Source organism: Nomascus leucogenys, chromosome 15 (assembly GCF_006542625.1).
Source record: "Nomascus leucogenys isolate Asia chromosome 15, Asia_NLE_v1, whole genome shotgun sequence".
In the NCBI taxonomy this organism is placed as follows: domain Eukaryota; kingdom Metazoa; phylum Chordata; class Mammalia; order Primates; family Hylobatidae; genus Nomascus; species Nomascus leucogenys.
This window is the reverse complement of record NC_044395.1, coordinates 28,903,184-28,921,148: the sequence shown is the minus strand read 5'-3', so window position 1 is coordinate 28,921,148 and position 17,965 is coordinate 28,903,184. Positions and strand designations below refer to the sequence as shown.

Genomic DNA, 17,965 nt, shown 5'->3' with positions numbered 1-17,965 from the left:
AGAAACAAATTTTATTACCAGTTAACTTGATGGGCAGTGTTGGCTATGGTCAATGCTGGATAAACAAGTAATTAATAACTGAAGCTTTTAATAAATGATGGAAAGACAATTGAGCAAAAATTTAAGATTTAGTTTTCCTGTTAATTATGTTATTAGACCTCCCCCCACCAGCTTTTTTTTAGTTAATCTTATTTGACTAATCACAATGTCTAGGACTTTTCTTTATTTTGTTGTGAAAAAGCTATTGCTATGTCCAGTAACACAGAAAGGAAGAGAGATTTTCCAGTTGTCCCTAGTGTTGTTACCATGCCACTGATTTCTGAAGCGTGAATGGACACAGCATGATTTCTTAATGAGGATGGGAAGTAGACACTGATTTGCTTCATTGGAGATTCTTTGAATTGCTCTACTTATTGTAGTAAGTGAGGAGATTGAGCAAGGGATTTTTCCTAAGAGTCTTGCTAAATGATGCTAGGCAAAACTTAGCATAGCAGCAAGAAAAGTACTGTGTTTTGTACTAGGCATCGTTACTAGATTGTCAACTCTAAAGACGGAGTTGGCTTTTGGAGGTTATCATTAGTGCATTGAAAGAGTCAATTCCATTACTCTGTCTTGTTCTATAGGTAAGAATCCTGTAGGAACTTAGAGAGTCTTTTTCTTTCATGGTGCATTAACCATTTCTACTGAGTGCAGCTCATTTCCCTCCCTCTACCTATTCTCCCAACTGTTGCTGTGGCCGTGCAGGAGAGAATGTACCTGGTATATAGCATCTATATGCCAGGACAGTACATTCTTACTCTTAGGAAGAATGGTGTTTTCCTGGTCTTCATCTTAATTTACTACCCTCATTTGGAAAATTTTGGTTGGTTTTCCCTTTGTTTTCTAATTTTTTCTACCATTAAAGGTGTTTGAAGTGATAAGCATAAAGCGTAACTTTTGAATTGTTTAGTTTTGTGACCATATTTACAAAGTAAAGCAGAATAAAATAGACAAAATACATAAAAATTATGATTGAAATTTGGGAAAGGACCAGAATTTTCCCCCTATGGTTTTACATGTTCGTCTTTACATTTTTAAAATAAACTTTGCTGGATTTTTTTTTTTTTTTTTTAAATGCACTTGGGATTTAAAACCTGTAAGTAGTTTTAGAAAGTCACACATCACTTTGTACTCTGAATTCCTTACTGAAAAACCAAGTCTCCACCCTCAAGGAGTTTTCCCCCTTCCCAGTTACAGGTCAGTCTTTTTCCTTTGTCAGTAGGATTTGATTGTGTAACTAGTATTTATTGAGCAATTCCTACAAGTGTGTGACACTATGTTAGATGCCTAACAGGTATTTCATCTTCGTAAGACTAGTGCGTAAGTACTACTGTTATTTTATATAAAAGGTTAAGACATTTGTCCAAGTTGACTTAGCTAAAAAGTAAAAGTTAATATATTTAACCACTGCTGTCTACAGTATATGGCCTCTCAGTATGAGATTTTATTGCTTCCTATTAAAAGAATTTGCAGATACCAAAATATGAAAAATTCTGTGAAACTGGATTACATACATTTAACGTTGTTATGGAAGAACTAATGACTAGGAATATGAAAAATATAATAAGGGTCTTGCCTTACCAGTTTCAAAAACTTGTGTTAGGCATTGTAAACTAAAAAGAGTATGGTACTAGTGAAAGAATAGACAACTGGAAGAGTTAATCTTAGATCCCAGGATATATACATATTTCAATTCAGTGGACAAAAGATTATTTATTAAATGGTGCTGGTAGAATTGGTCAGGTGGTTGTAAAACATACTATATACACCAATTTGGAGGAATTAGAAGTTTAAAAGTAAAAAAAATTTTAGGACAAAATGTAGTTGACTATGATGTCGAGTTGCAGTAAATCTTTTTATGAATTCTTTTCAAATGAGACAGAGTTCAGAATTTATCAAAGTATAGATATTTAAATTTTTAAAAAATTACATTCCAAAAATATAACCAAATACAAAAGATAAGTAATAGAATAAGGAAAATTCTTATAACAAATTGTTAAAGTGTCAATATCCATAATATATAAAGAGCTTCTATGAAATGATTAGAAAATATTAATAGTCACCTTACAGAAGAACAAATTCAAGTAGTCAGTAAGCTGTTACCTTAATGATTAGAGTAGTGGAAATTAAAGTAACAATGAGGTGCCCATCAGATTTGCAGAAAATTGGAAAAAAACACTTGGAGCTTGTGAAAATGTCGGAAAAGAAAAATCATACAGATGGAAGCACTAGAAACTGCTATAGGCTTTTTGGAAAATAATGTTAAAATTGAAAATACACATAGTCTTTGATTTAGCGATCTTGTTTATAGTACTCTATCCAAAATATTTATGAATAACAACAAAACCTGAATGCTACTAATAGAAATTGGTTAAATAAATTAATGGTGGATGCATTCTACAGATAATTATTAGCTGTAATAAAAAAATTAGTTAGGTCTATATGAACCTGAAGGGACTTAGAATATATATATATAGTTAATATTATAATAGATATAGGGTTTCTCCATGTTGCCTAGGCTGGTCTTGAACTCCTGGGCTCAAGTGATCTGCCTGTCTCAGCCTCCCAAGTGCTAGGATTACAGGCGTGAGCCGCTGTGCCCAGCCAATATCACATCATAGAAAAATATATGTAGCAGAATCTTTTTTTTTTTTTTTTTTTTTTGAGACGGAGTCTGGCTCTGTCACCCAGGCTGGAGTACAGTGGTGCTCGGATCACTGCAAGCTCTGCCTCCCGGGTTCATGCCATTCTCCTGCCTCAGTCTCCTGAGCAGCTGGGACTACAGGTTCCCGCCACCACACCCAGCTAATTTTTTGTATTTTTAGTAGAGATGGAGTTTCACCATGTTAGCCAGGATGGTCTCGATCTCCTGACCTCGTGGTCCGCCCGCCTCAGCCTCCCGAAGTGCTGGGATTAAAGGCATGAGCCACCGCACACCCTGCCAGAATCTTATTTTTTTTAAAAAACAAATGCTTCTTAATCCCTTTAAAAACAAGCCAATTATGTAAAATAATTTTTTAAAACTTAATAAAGTTATGAGAAAATTTCAAAAGCTAAAGGACTTAGAAGAAATGTTTTTCTCTGAGATAAAAATTCTCCATGAACCTTTTAAATTTTAATTTTAAGAGAAAATTGTCCTTATTACTAAATTCAAGTTAAAAACATACAACTGTGTCCCCTGCAAAATCCTTAATCCTCCTTTTCCTCAAACGTCAGTAATGAAAGAATCCGTATAGAAACCTGTAAATACCCTAGCTTTTACAGAAAATTGAATTGATGATATATAGGATAAATCTGAGAAACACTTCCAAAATGAAAGGGAATGAATAAGGAGATAAAGAGGACTGAACATAGAGATTTGGTTTATGAAAATGTATATTATTGAAGAAGATGCAGATTAAATGGATAAGAAACAGGATTTGGGATTAGACAGATTTAGTTCCAGTTTAAAAGAGAATAAAAAATTCTGGAGACTTGTAGTGGTGATGATTGTACAACAATATGAGTATACTGTATACCACTGAACTGTATATTTAAAAATGGGTGAAATTATATATAGTACTACAATAGAAAGAAGAAATCATATATAGAATATCAGAATTAAATTTTGTGGAAAATGGAATAGTCCTGCTAGTATCCAAATAATAAAATAATTTATCTTAAAAGAAACTAGAGTCCGTTTAGTCCTAGATTTCTTTTCTATAGTAGTAATAGGACCATAGAATGGTATTTTTAAATTTTGGTCAGGGTATCAAAATCAGCTAGTGTGTTCATTAAAAATACAGATCCCTTGAAACCACTGCAGACCTATGAGAGCCAGAATTTCTGGGAGTACAACAGGGTTTCTTTTTTTGTTTTTGTTTTTGAGACAGAGCTTCACTCCTTGTTGCCCAGGCTGGAGTGCAGTGGCGCGATCTCAGCTCACTGCAACCTCTGCCTCCTGGGTTCAAGCGATTCTTTTGCCTCAGCGTCCAGAGTAGCTGGGATTCCAGGCACCCACCACCTGGTATTTTTAGTAGAGACGGGGTTTCACCACGTTGGCCAGGCTGGTCTCGAACTCCTGACCTCAGGTGAGCTGCCTGCCTTGGCCTCCCAAAGTGCTGGGATTACAGGCGTGAGCCATCGCACCTGGCCGGGTTTCTATATTTAAACAATATTCCCAGCTGATTGTTAGGCATATTAATGTTTGGGAAACTCTGTATTGGATGTAATTTACAGAACTAACAAAAAGAAAAATTGTAGCCCATTTACAATTTTTTATGAGTGATATCAGAAAATCATTGCCTCACACTATAACAAAATTAAAGTTTTATTAACACATTTGGTTTTTTTGTTGTTGTTGTTGTTGAGATGGAGTCTTGCTCTGTTGCCCAGGCTGGAGTGCACTGGCGTGATCTTGGCTCACTGCAAGCTCTGCCTCCTGGGTTCACGCCATTCTCCTGCCTCAGCCTCCAGAGTAACTGGAACTACAGGCGCCCGCCACGATGCCCAGCTGATTTTTTGTATTTTTAGTAGAGACGGGGTTTCACCATGTTAGCGAGGGTGATCTCAATCTCCTGACCTCGTGATCCACCCTCCTCGGCCTCCCAAAGTGCTGGGATTACAGGTGTGAGCCACCGTGCCTGGCCAGTTTTATTAACACTTACTAGAACACAATGTAATTGTATATTTCAGCAAACTTCTGAAAGATGGCTTTTGAAGCTTAAAATGATAAAAAGAAACCACAAAGTCAACAGATATGATTTCACATTAAATCATCTTTCACAAACCAGAGAATATATTGGTGGCAGATTTGACAGACAAAGGTTAATGTTCAGATATGAAATGCCCCTCTAAATATCGATGGGAAAACCACTTAGGCCTTACTTGATGAATATAGGAAGGACTTTATAAAAACACTTGACGAAAGAAGATACACATTTAACAATGACTTTCACAACAACCTCAGAGCTAATATTTATTAAGTACTTGATAGTTCCAGGCATTTTACATGTTTATTCTTAATCGGCCCAATTCCTTGTCCCTATTTTACAGTTTGAGAAACAGCCATAGAGATGTTAAGTAAATAACCTACAGATTGAGTATCCCTAGTGGGAAATCCACAGTGCTCCACTGAGTTTTTCCTTTGAGTATAATTTTGATGCTCAAAAAGCTTTGAGTTTTGTAGCATTTTGGATTTTAAATTTTCAGATTAGGGATACTCAATCTGTAGCTAAGAAGTGATGGACCAGCATTTGAACATTTGACTCCAGGGACATGAAATTAAAGCTCCTAAGTGTACACGAATGTGTGCTTATGTATAATTTAAATTGTATCCATGTGTGTATTAGTTTCTTCAGGCTGCCTAACAAAGTATCTCAAACATGGTGTCTTAAAGTGACAGCTCTTCTATAAGTTCTGGAAGGCCGGAAGTGAAGGTGTCAGCAGGGCCATGGTCTCTCTGAAGGTTCCAAGAAAGAATCCTTCCTTGCTTCTTCCTAGTTTCTGCTCATTCCTAGCAGTCCTTGGCTTGCATTTGCATCACTCCCATTTTTTTGCCTTCACCTTCAAATGACCTTTTCTGTTTCCTCTCTGTGTGTCTGTCTCTCCTTGTAAGGAAACCAGGCATTGGATTCAGGGCTCACTTTAATTAGGTATGACCTGATCTTAACTTGATTACATCTATAAAGACTCTATTTCCAAATAAGGTCACATTCTAAGGTTCTGGGTGGACATGAATTTCAGGAGACTCCCTTCAACTCAGTAGAGTCCATTCTGGCCCCCTGCAAAATTTATATCCATCTAACATACAAAGTAAATTCACCCCATCCCAGCATCAGTAATTCTCAGCCCATTCCAGCATTAACTCTAAATCTCATGTAAGTGTTAATATCATCAACCCAAAAAGTGGCAAATCTCATCTCAATCATCTAAATCAGCTATGTGTGAAACTGGAGTATGATCCTTCTTGGGGCAAAATTCCTCTCCATCTGTGGACTTGTGAAAGCAGAAAACAAGTCTTCTAAAATTCAATGGTGGGAGAGGCATAAGATAGACATTCCCATTCCAAAAAGAAGTTTGAAGTAAAAAGGGGTCTCAAACAGTAGAGTAAATTGGTTAGGTTTCAAAGCCTGAAAATAAAAGGCTTCATGCTCTGTCCTCTTGGTCCTCTACTTCATTCTCTGGAGTTCTTCCTGAAAGGATAACATTCACAGTCCAGTAGTTCTAGCTCTATCAGCCTGTTTCTTGCCTCTGTGTGTTAATACCTATATGTGTTGGTAAACAATGTAAGAGCAACTGAAGTTTAGGACTGCCTAAATGGTGAGTCTCAAACCTAGGTTGACATTATTTCAATCTAGTGCTTTTTCTGCTGTACTCCACAAATTGAGGGCTTAAATACATCCTTTGATAGTAACATGCAAAAGGCTTTGTGCATGTAGTTTGTGAAACCTATATTGGCAGCTCAGATATTTTTGTGTTATTTTAGGTTTATGTCTGGATAAGTTCCTGGACAAATGAGCTGATAAGTCAAGCATTACGGTGTACATACTAACTCATATCTTAGAAGACTGTCGCTTCTCATGGAAGCAAAATTATATATAATTCTGTTATATACAGTTCAGTACTTAGAAAGTGAAACTATTAGAATTTCTGATATGATTTATTATTTAAGGTTAAATGTTGGTACTTTGAAGCAAGCACATGGATGGGCATTGCTTAACTCCCTTGCATTTCCCTCAAAAATGACCAGCCCATTTTCCTAAAGGCTGAGGTACTGTTATATATATATATTTGTATATACATATTGGTGACCTTGTTTTGGAGAGGGATTAATGTAGGTAGGCCCTGAGGTTCTGGATTTTTTTTCATAGGCCTGAAATAGTTTCTCAAGGCATTGGATCTGAATGATTTTGTTGTATGTTACTACTGCGTTTAAAGTAAAACATTAGTTGCTGTGTGGTCTTGATGAGTTAATAATTGCAGAATACAATATCTAACACTGCTTTCCCTAATGATCAAGCTATAAGATGGAAGATCAGGTTTTTCTAAATTTGACTGATGATTCTCTGTGTATGTAATGGTATTATTAGAACTTGCCAACATGTATGTCCAGTAATTATGCTGTCTTCAAATAGTTTAAGGGACAAATTCACTGTTCTTCCTACCGATTTTTCTTTATTCCACTTTCTTAGGTAAACTAATACTTAACAGAATATTTGCCCACTGTATATCCACCATAATGCCACAGTGTGGCGCTGCTGTGCTTTGGCCAAATAGTTACAAAGTCACCTTTTCCTATTGCTGTCAAATTTTTTATTTTGTGGACTAAATAAGATGCTCTAAAGCATATGAAAATGCACTCGTATCGGATATTTTTTGGCTGTACATAATGAGTTATGTGATTGCTTTCTAGTGATTGTGCCAGATTGATTGCCTTTTATGTTAATCAGTTTTTTAATAGCATGCTTATTTAAATTTTTTTCCTTGATTGCCCCATCTTATTTAGTTGAAAATCAGAAGGCTTCTTGGAGGTTATAAAAATAAAATTTGAAGAAAGCAGCAAGCAAAATGACACTATAGATGACAAAATGCATATCTTTTTAAATGCAGATTTTTTGGACATTAATCTGTTAAAACTACAGTTTCACTCCAAATGTATAATGCAGGCTTCCAAACCAAAGATAGTTTATTCCTCCCATTATTGTTACATATGCTGTTTGTGCCAAAATCCATTCAACAAGAAACAGTTTATGATTTTTGTAGATACAGTGTTCGCAATGTTTAAAATTTCCAGATTTACTTTAGTTACTTCAGAAGCTTTCTGTCTTTACTTTCTTTAAGGTGTTCTTTAAGATTTTAGTTATCAAGCCAGTATGTACTATTAATGCATTAAACAAAACAGTTTTTATTGAGGGGCTTCTATTAATGTTAGTCTCAGGAAGGTGTTGAGGAGTAAACACCAGACAACAAAGGGATCCATGGCCCCAAAAGGGGTAAGAATTTCTTGCCATTGAACTCTTAAGATCACAATTTAATATTTCAGTGCCTGAAAATGAATGAGGATCCTTATTTTGATCCATAGTACCACATATCAGCAACAGGATTGGCAGAAATACTTCCTGATAAACTAAGAGGAGACTGTTTTGACTCTTGAAGCAGGGTACTGGGAGAATCATAAATACTTCATGACAGAACCGATTTTTAATATATTCTACCCTTGAGATGAATGTGGGGAAGGTATTTGGTTACTGCAGGAGAAACTGTAAACTCTCTGTGAAGATAAGGACCATGTCTGTTTTGCTCATCATGCGGTTCATGGTACCTAGCACTTGTATGCTTTTAGTGAGTGATCATAATGGAGTTCTAATTGTTGAATTCTCATAGAGAGAATTAGTGATTAAATGCTAGTGAAGTATTAAGAAGGGGACGTTCAACATCTTCAACATCTTTTTTCTCCACATATTTATTTACATAAGAAATGCCCATAGAGAGTGTGGTATCAGCTATCAGAAGAATTGTGTTAATCCTTTGAGAATGTCAAATTTTGGAGTTGGTTATTTTAGAAGTGGGAATTGGAGTAAGCCCATATTAACAGAATCCACAAAGGGATTACCTTCAAAAGATTTTCTGGAAAATAATGTAATAATGAACTAAGGATACAGGGCAGAAGAATATTTAGGAAGTAATTTACCATATAATAGTTAACATTCATGTATACACTTAGTAAATGTTTGTGGTTCACCTACCTTGGAACAGGCTCTCTGATAGGCCCATTAGGCTGTAAGTATAAAAGGCAAGAACAGTGATCAATTTATTTTTAATATTAGTTGAATACATATTTGTGTAAATATTTATACATATTATACATATTTATATAAAATGAATGATGGTAGAAAGTTCGTACTTGGTAGTAAAGACACACAAACACATAATTTTAATGTTTTGGAAAATTCAGTACCAGAGGCCTACCATGAATTTTAACATGTATCTTATCCCTTGGTTCTGGGAATCAGATCCTTTGAGTTGTATCTTTTGTCATTTATTTTTAGAATGCTATGTAATGTTTTGTTATCTATGAAATAGTGGCACCAAAGATATGTTTCAAGTTTTTTAAAATGAGCTTATTTTGCAACTGCAACCACGAAAGAGTAATGAAAATCTTTTTATTTGAAGAAGTCATATTAGAAAACAAGTTGGAAAACATTTTGAAGAAGGTAAGTATTAATATTTTAGCCATGGCAATAACGTAGAATAAAAGAACAGTTTTCATCTTTCTGCTAATTTTCCAAAAATTGTAATAAAAGAATTGCTTTTTTTCTGTTACATAACAAAATAAAACTTTAGAATAATAGGCTCTACTTTAGGAGTATTTTAATTGCGCTTCTGATAAGTATCCTTTTATATAAGAAATTTCCTGCTACTTAAAATTTATAACAGCTTTGGCTGCTAAATTTTATCCAAACTTTTTGGGGCATATATTGATACAACCATATGGTTTTCCTGCTTAATTAATAATTTACAGAATATCGCCAATTCCTGTTAAACTACTCTTATATTTCTGGGCTAACCACTGCTTGTCATAGTGTGTTTACTCTTTTAATTTTCAACTGGCTTTGACTTGCTGAGATTTTGTTTAGGATTATTTTAAATGTATTCAAAAGTATGGTTGCCCTTTAGATCTTTGGGGGGTGCTGTCTTGAACAGTTTTAGTAATAGAGCAACTTTTTATTTTTTAATAGAACTGCTGTTTAATTTTTTATTTCCTTAATTGGCAGGTCGTGGTTCAATTCCAGAATTCTTTCATATTATGAAAAGAAAGTTCACCAACAAAGAATGGGAAACAATCAGAAGCTTTAAGGATGAATGGACTCAGCTGGATATGTTTTATAGGAACTGGGTATAATTCTTTCTAATTTTAAAAGCAAAATTCTGTAATGATTCCATTATCTTCGCTTAAAATCAGAGTCCTTGGTTACCCAGTAGTGTCCAAACAGTGCTTGAAGTAAATGGGTGATTGCTTGAGAATTTTATGGTTTTTAGGCATACAGTATTACATTATAATGATGTTTCATTTTAAGAAAATTTAACCTATACATAATGCTCAGTTAGAAAGTACTTACTTAAAGCTAAAACGAAACATTACCATTTATAAATAATGTTTTCTGTTGTAAAGGAACTAATACACATGAGATCTTATATAACAAACACTGATAATATATACTACATGCCAGAAGACATTACTTCAAGCTCTAAGTTAGTTAATTTAATGTACATAACATCCCTGTGAGGAAGGTATTGTTATCATCATTGCAGGTTACATACGAGGGGATACAGAGGCACAGAGAGCTTAAATGATTTGCCCTAAGATCATATGGATGGTTTGTTTTCATGCTGTAAGGGTTTTTTTTAAAAAAGCTTATAGCTGTATAGCCGTAATGTAGTGTAGCATTGAAACTCCTTATCTTTTGGGCCTGTAGATTCTATGAAGAATTTTTGTCCACTGAATTCTAAGAGAAAATGTCTTTCTGTATCTTAGGCACTTAAAGAAAGCTTCATAAAAGCCATTGGTGTTGGACTGGGATTTGAATTGCAGCGGCTTGAATTTGATCTGTCTCCATTAAACTTGGATATAGGCCAAGTTTATAAAGAAACACGTTTATTCCTGGATGGAGAGGAAGAAAAAGAATGGGCATTTGAGGTAAGAAATTTATTAGAATTGTTAAAACTAAGAATTTATATTTTTTATGCATGTATGTGTGATTAATTTGGGTGGGCTAGTCACTGAATTTGGACGCAACTGAATCCAGTCCTGCTGCTCTGAAAGTGAAATCAGGGCTACTATGAGAGCATGTAACATTTATACTAATACTTGAAAGATATTGAAAGATGAGTCATTGTGAGTTCAGAATGGGAAAGGAAAAGAGGCTCTGACAAGGAGCTTTACATGTATGAACAGCCAAACGCAGCCACTTTGGCTGGGCTATAATGATGGTATTTAAGACAGATTCCAGATCAGGCTGGTAGATCCTGCAAGATATTGATCAAGTTAAATATTTTGGTCTCTTACTGTATTTTCTTTCTGTCACTGGCAGTTCCTGGTTGCTAGTGACAGAAGCCAACACACACTAAGCCAAAAAACCCCCCAAAACAGTATTATAGGTTACTAGAGTGATTCAGTAACTATCCCCATTATTAGCTAGAGTTAGGTGATGAAATATTCAGAGCTCTTTTTGTCTCCTACTTTTGCCTTTCTCTACATTTTGGCTTCAGTTTTCTCCCACCCGTGTTTCTCATTCTGTACACCAGCTTTCTCAGTGTCTCTGGTCTGCATGACAGAAAACATGGCTCTTGCATGTAATATACTGTTGCATGTAACAGTTTACAAACAATTTACAGTTTAAAAACCTAAACAAACTGGTAAACTCACTTTCTGTTCCAAGCCCAAAAATCCTAGAGAAGGGACTCCCTGGCCTAGCTTGGGGCTAGTTGGTTATCTCCAGACCAGTCATTATACTGTGATTGGTCCTGCTTGTGTCCAGCAAATGGGCTGTAGAGTAGTTCTCTGACTTACAAGATCATCTGTTGAGATACTGAATACTAGAAAATAAATGAGATGTTAAGTTTGAGATACCAAACATCTAAGTGAAGATGTCAGATAGGTGAATGGAATGGAGGGCTGGGCTAGAGGAAAAAAATTATAATCATAATGATTATAAATATAACCATTATGTCAATGGTAGTTGAAACGATGGATTTGAAGTTGGAACTGTGAGATTACCTAAGGAGCAGCTATATATTGAATCTATGAAGAGAGAAGTGGAAATTGGAACCACAAGAAGTTAGAAGTAAGGCCTAGAATAGAGCCCTGAGAATATATATGGTCTCCAATTTATGATGGTTCAACTTTTTTTGACTTTATGACAGTATGAAAGTGATAATGCATTCAGTAGAATTCATATTTGCAGAACCCATGGAACCATTCGTTTTTTCATTTTCAGTACGGTATTTAACAAATTACATGAGCTATTCAGCATTTTATTATAAATGAGGCTTTGTGTTAGATGATTTCGCCCACTGTAGGCTGATGTTAGTATTCTGGGCACATTTAAGGTAGGCTATGCTATGCTGTGGTGTTTGGTAGGTTAGATGTATTAAGTGCATTTTCCATGTAACCATATTTTCTTACAGTGGGTTTATTGGGATATAACATCATCGTGAGTTGAGGAGCATCTATACTAATATTCAAAGGTGAATTTGTGGAGGAGACTGATAAAGAATGACAAAAATGGTATAAGAGAGTAGCGTTGGTATCCAAGGACAGAAAGCATTTTGAAAAAGAGAGCTGGGTCAATAACTGCTAAGGACTAGATATGGTGGCTCATGCTTGTCATCCCAACACTTTGGGAGGCCGAGACACTGCCTCTACAAAAAATTTAAAAAATGAAAGATTCAAAACAGTATATCCATTAGTTAACATTCTTTAGTGTCCAACTATCAATTGTTAGTGTACATACACCTCTCATTATACATTAAGCATGATTCTTATTTACTGAAATATTCAATACATATAAGAACTATATCTTACATGCTAAATTTCTGAAAAATTATTTTAGATATTTTTAAATTTGTACATTCCAGTTACTTTTTTCTTGTTTGTTTAAAGAGAAGACAGAACAGGGCTACATAGGAGACTTACTTTGTGATAACTTTGACATAGTAAATCTTCTGATACTTAGTCTTATATTTTTCCTCTTTAAACGTATCTTAAATTTATCCTTACTGAATTTCACTTTTTGCCAACTTGGGTACCTGAAGGTATGAAGATAGGAAGAAGAAGATAAAAAATGAAAGCTCCTTAAGTACTATTTCTAATTGTAGTTTCTTCTGACGTTTTGTGGAAGAATGCTTTAGTAAAGTGGTTTTTCAGTGAAAAGTTTGTTCAGCTTTTAAGTGTTTATAATTTTTTCTGGTAACTGCTTCAGTATATATTACATTTTAAAGCCCCCTTCCCCTTTGTCTCATATATAGGGGAAAATAGAAAATTGCATATTGGTTATGTTTTACCTATAAATTTCCACCATGATTTTTCATACGTGATAGTATATAGTTAACTAAATGCTTACATACCAATGTTGCAACTTGATTTTTTTTTTTTTTTTACCTTGTACTTTATTATACATACTAACATCATCATTGAAGGACAGATAGCTGTCAAGTACCTCTAGATAGGGCACATCACCTATGTAGTATTCTGGTTGAGAATGCATAACCTAAATCCACTCATTAAGAAATATCAAACAAACCCCAAATGAGCAATATTTTATTAATAAAAACCAGATTTGGGGGAATCTGTACTTTAAAAGGTTAATGTCATAAAAAACAAAAGAAAGGCTAACAAGACATGACAATTGAATGCAATACTTTTCCCTACTTGCCCGTTACTGGGCTCCTGTTCTGGAGGAGGGATATGCCACAAAGGATGTTATTGGATTAATTCACAGAATTTGGAATACAGCTAATAAAGTATTGTTTCAATGTTAAACTTACTGATGTTATTAACGGCTGTGATTATGTAAGAGAATGTGCCTACTAGGAAATACATGTTGAAGTACTTAAGAGTAAAGGGCCAGCACGTATGTAACTTCTAAAGTGGTTTAGCGGAGGTGGGGAAATATATATATGCACACGTGTGAGTGTACATATATGTATATATATATAGAGAGAGAGTGAGAGAATGAGATTTAGAAAATGTAAACAAAACTACATCTAGGTTTACATATTTTATAATCTGTATTTATTTACCTTTTATCTTTCAGGAAAGCAAAATAGATGACCACCATTTTGTTGCAGTTGCTCTTAGGAAACCCGATGGATCTAGACATCAGGATGTAAGATTTTAGGATTTCTCTTTTTTCTAAATTGCGTGAATCAATGTTAAGTTTGCTCTTTATTGATGGAAATAGTCATTTGCCTTATATCAGTTTAGAGAGATTTTTTTTTAAGATTATAGATATAGTAGTACTCTTATTAGCAAATATAAAGATCACTAGGGATTTTGTAGAAACATTTTTAAAAAGCAGCCAGGCATGGTGGCTCACACCTGTAATCCCAGCACCTTGGGAGGCCGAGGCAGGCGGATCACCTGAGGTCAGGAGTTCCAGACCAGCCTGACCAACATGGAGAAACCCCATCTCTACTAAAAATACAAAATTAGCCAGGTGTGGTGGCGGGCGCCTGTAATCTCAGCTACTCAGGAGGCTGAGACAGGAGAATCGCTTGAACCTGGGAGGTGGAGGTTGCAGTGCACCAAGATCACGCCATTGCACTCCAGCCTGGGAAACAAGCGAAACTCTGTCTCAAAAAAAAAAAAAAAAAAATGTTACCCGCTTCTTCACCTTCGTATATGCTGAAGTATTACAACAACAAAAAATATGGTAGTACTATCATACTACTCATATTTCCAATAGACATTCAAGGTTATCTTAGTCATCTTAACAGTAGTTTATTTCTTGGTGAATTGGGGTTCTGTTGAATGTAAGAGTATCACGTTGAAGGTTGATGAGTAATGGAATTAGCTTGCAAATTGAATCCACTCCTCCTTTTAAAGTAATATCCTGAATTATTCCCAAAGTTACAGTGTCAAACATATAAGAGACCTTGTGTCATATTGTGGCATAACATCAGTTTCAATTCTTCAGCCACAATATTTTTATACTTTCTTATCCTATTATCTGGTAAGCAAGTAGGGAAAGAACTTAGGGTCAGAGACTCTTAGTTTTCATATAATTGTGATTCTGCAGAAGTATTTATTTAAGGAAAACATGTTTTAATGAAAACTACATGCATTCCATTTTTTTAGTAAATCAACATGAAAGAATGTAGCATGATTAACATATATGCATCGTTACTTCCACAAAAGTAGCTCAGGCAACACACCATACCTTTGATAGATTAATCAAAGGATTACGAGTTCTCCATAGATTATCTTCCTTAAAAAGGGATGGCATGTTAAAATTGACACCTGTTATCTGAAGATGTTCTGACCCAGGTTACTGGTCCTTCTGTTTTTAAATCTCAGCTTCACACTCCCTGCAAAAATACCTTTTGTTTTCATAGAGCTTTATAATTGTTGAAACATTTGCATATTCAGTACTTACTTTTTATTTCCCTGGATAGAGCCTGTTTAGGCAACAGTGGCATGTTGGGAAGACTAGCGTACAATTCACAAAATTGGGTTCCAGGCCCACATCTACCATTTAACCATATTTTGAGCTTGGACAAATTGTTTGAATTGTTTGCTCTTCCTGAGCCTCAGATTCCCCATCCATAAAATTGAGATAACTGTATCACAACATAGCTGTGAGACCAGTCATATAAAATAAGTACTGGACCTTGACTTGTTAAAGCGCTGTACAAAACCCAAGTACTATTTATACTAGTTGTGTAGAATATTAAAGAGGGTCTGCACTGGGTTCAATTGTGAACAAGGGCTCTATCTCAGAGAGTAAGATACAGTTTAAATTTAATATTGAATAAATAATTTCCTAAGGAAGTATACATCTCTGTAAAGTTATGGCAGTTTTATCAGACCCACCTTTTAGAGTAGTATTTCACAAAAGTTTACTTTCTCACTCACCTCTATCAAAATAACCTGACTGCTCATTAAAATTACAGATTTTGGTATCCCTTCTAACTTATATGTAGTAAATCACACTTTTTGGATGTGGGGCCCAGTAAATCTACATGTTAAATACCACAGGTTTTTGTTATATAAAAAAGTTCAAGAATCAGGTTTTCTATTTCATTTTTTTTGATTTGTTGTATTGGCAACACTAATATAAGAAATAAAAACAATGTTCTAGGAATCCTACTATGTTGTCATTTAATACTACTGAAATGTAAGTTGGTCTTACTTATTTTCATGATTATGAAATTGATCATAAGATTAACATGCAATATAACAATAAGGTAATCTGCTTTTCTCTTTTAGGTTCCATCTCAGGATGATTCCAAACCAACCCAGAGACAATTTACTATTCTCAACTTTAATGATTTAATATCGTCTGCTGTTCCCATGACACCTGAAGATCCTTCATTTTGGGACTGTTTTTGCTTCACAGAAGAAATTCCAATACGAAATGGTACAAAGTCATGATGATTCTCTGAGTAACAAAGGAAATGAAAACTGTTTGTAATCTTCCGTATTCACTGAAAAATAAATGCTTGTTTAGTATCAAATTTTATTTCACGGAAGTTTTTTTGAAGAACAGAAACTTTTCCAATTAAAAAAAAAAAAGCAGACTTCTGGTTCAAGATAGCTCACTGGAATACATGTTTACCTCTTTCTTTCCTAAATTGCATTGAATTGATAGGAAGGATGGCGGGATCTTAAAGTGACACATGCTAACTGTAGAAAAAAATAGAAAATGCACATAAGCAAAAGGAAACATTTAAATGCTATCTTTCAAAGATAACTACTCTTAAAACCTTCAGTATCTTTTCAGACCTTTTTCTTGGCAAATGAATCCATATTGACATACTTGATTTTTTTAAAAACATGGAAATGTACTGTTTTGTAAATTTTTTTTAACTGCACATCTACTGTTCATAAATATACCTCTGTAACATAACTTTTTGTGGTTCTAACGTACTCTGTTGTATAGCTAATACAAGTTAGGATGCTTTTGGCCAGAGGTAACAGTGTCCAAATATAATTGGCCTAAGTAACCTAGGAAATTGTTTGACATAACACAGGGTTCAGGGGTGTCATTAAAGACACACTTTTTTTGCCTTGACCTCAGTTGGTTTGTTTTGCCTTAGGCTATTCCACCTCTCGATCACAAGAGCTGCTGCTATAACTTCCAGTTTTACATCTTTGTAAAATTGTATCTCAAAGGCAGAAAAGGCCATTTCGTCTCTCATTTGTTTTATGCATGAGGAGGACTTTTAACAAAAGCCTTCAGAAGATTTCCCCTCAGTTTCCATTGACTTAGATCAGGTTACAGAAAAAGGCAATGTCTGACATTTTTAGTCTCTGGTAGAAGTAGACTCTGTTGAAAAGAAAGAAGCTAAGCTAGGTGTGAAGAATGGAATTGGAAGCCCACTGCCTTCCCATAAGAAAGGTTTGCCATAATTTACTCACTTTTTTCTGTGTTAGACATTTTGATGATCTGCAGTTTATTACTACAAGAAGTGGCAGAGTGAATGTCCTTGTACATTTTGAGTTACATGCTTAATTATGTCCTTGAGAAAGTTTCTAAAAGTGGAATGATTGGTTTGACTGGTTCATAGGGCTTTAATTGTACAATTTACCCCTCTAATTAGTACTATATGTATGTGACTTCCCTCCTCCCACCAGAATACTCCTTGGTCAATTGTAGGTATTCTTTTTGATTTAATTTTTGCCAATATAATTAAAAAATGGTATGTCACTTTTAAAATTGGTATTTCTTTCATTACAAATAAGGTTGATATGTCAGTGTTGTTATTGGCTTTTCGTATTCCTCTTAACGTGAACCGTCTGTTCATTGTCTTTACCTGTTTTCGTTTTAGCAAGTAGTACTTAATTTAAAGTGTGAACATAATATATAAGATGCCAGGACCATCATATTGATGACAAAAATCTATTACGTGGTTGTAGTGCATGTCTTAGAGTTAAACTCTTAAGTATCAAGAAGTAAAATAATTTCATCGTTTCTGTTACTAACATTAAAAGTGTGCAAATTGTATAAAATTAGGTACTTTGATTAGTAAAAGAAAAAAAATTGAATGTTTTATATTTTATTTTATTAAGCATGCCCAGTTATGCCAAGCATAGTAAATAAAGGTCAAGTAGCATTTATAGCAGAGGAAGTATTGTTATCCCTAGCATGAGTGTAATGGTGATATGAAAAACTTTGTCTTGTCATTATAATAATAAAAAAATGAACATTTATTATGGAATTTC

General features: G+C 34.7%; 1 protein-coding gene across 1 annotated transcript in view; it reads left to right on the top strand.

Annotated features, from left to right (window-relative positions):
• Nucleotides 1–17,965, top strand: part of AASDHPPT (aminoadipate-semialdehyde dehydrogenase-phosphopantetheinyl transferase) — a 22,142-nt gene extending 4,177 nt beyond the window's left edge. The window contains exons 3-6 of the mRNA XM_003253079.3: nt 9,795–9,916; nt 10,556–10,717; nt 13,836–13,907; nt 16,010–17,965. Of these exons, the coding sequence (XP_003253127.1) occupies nt 9,795–9,916; nt 10,556–10,717; nt 13,836–13,907; nt 16,010–16,174 (521 nt within the window). The 3' untranslated portion in view covers nt 16,175–17,965. The remainder of the gene's footprint in view (nt 1–9,794; nt 9,917–10,555; nt 10,718–13,835; nt 13,908–16,009) is intronic.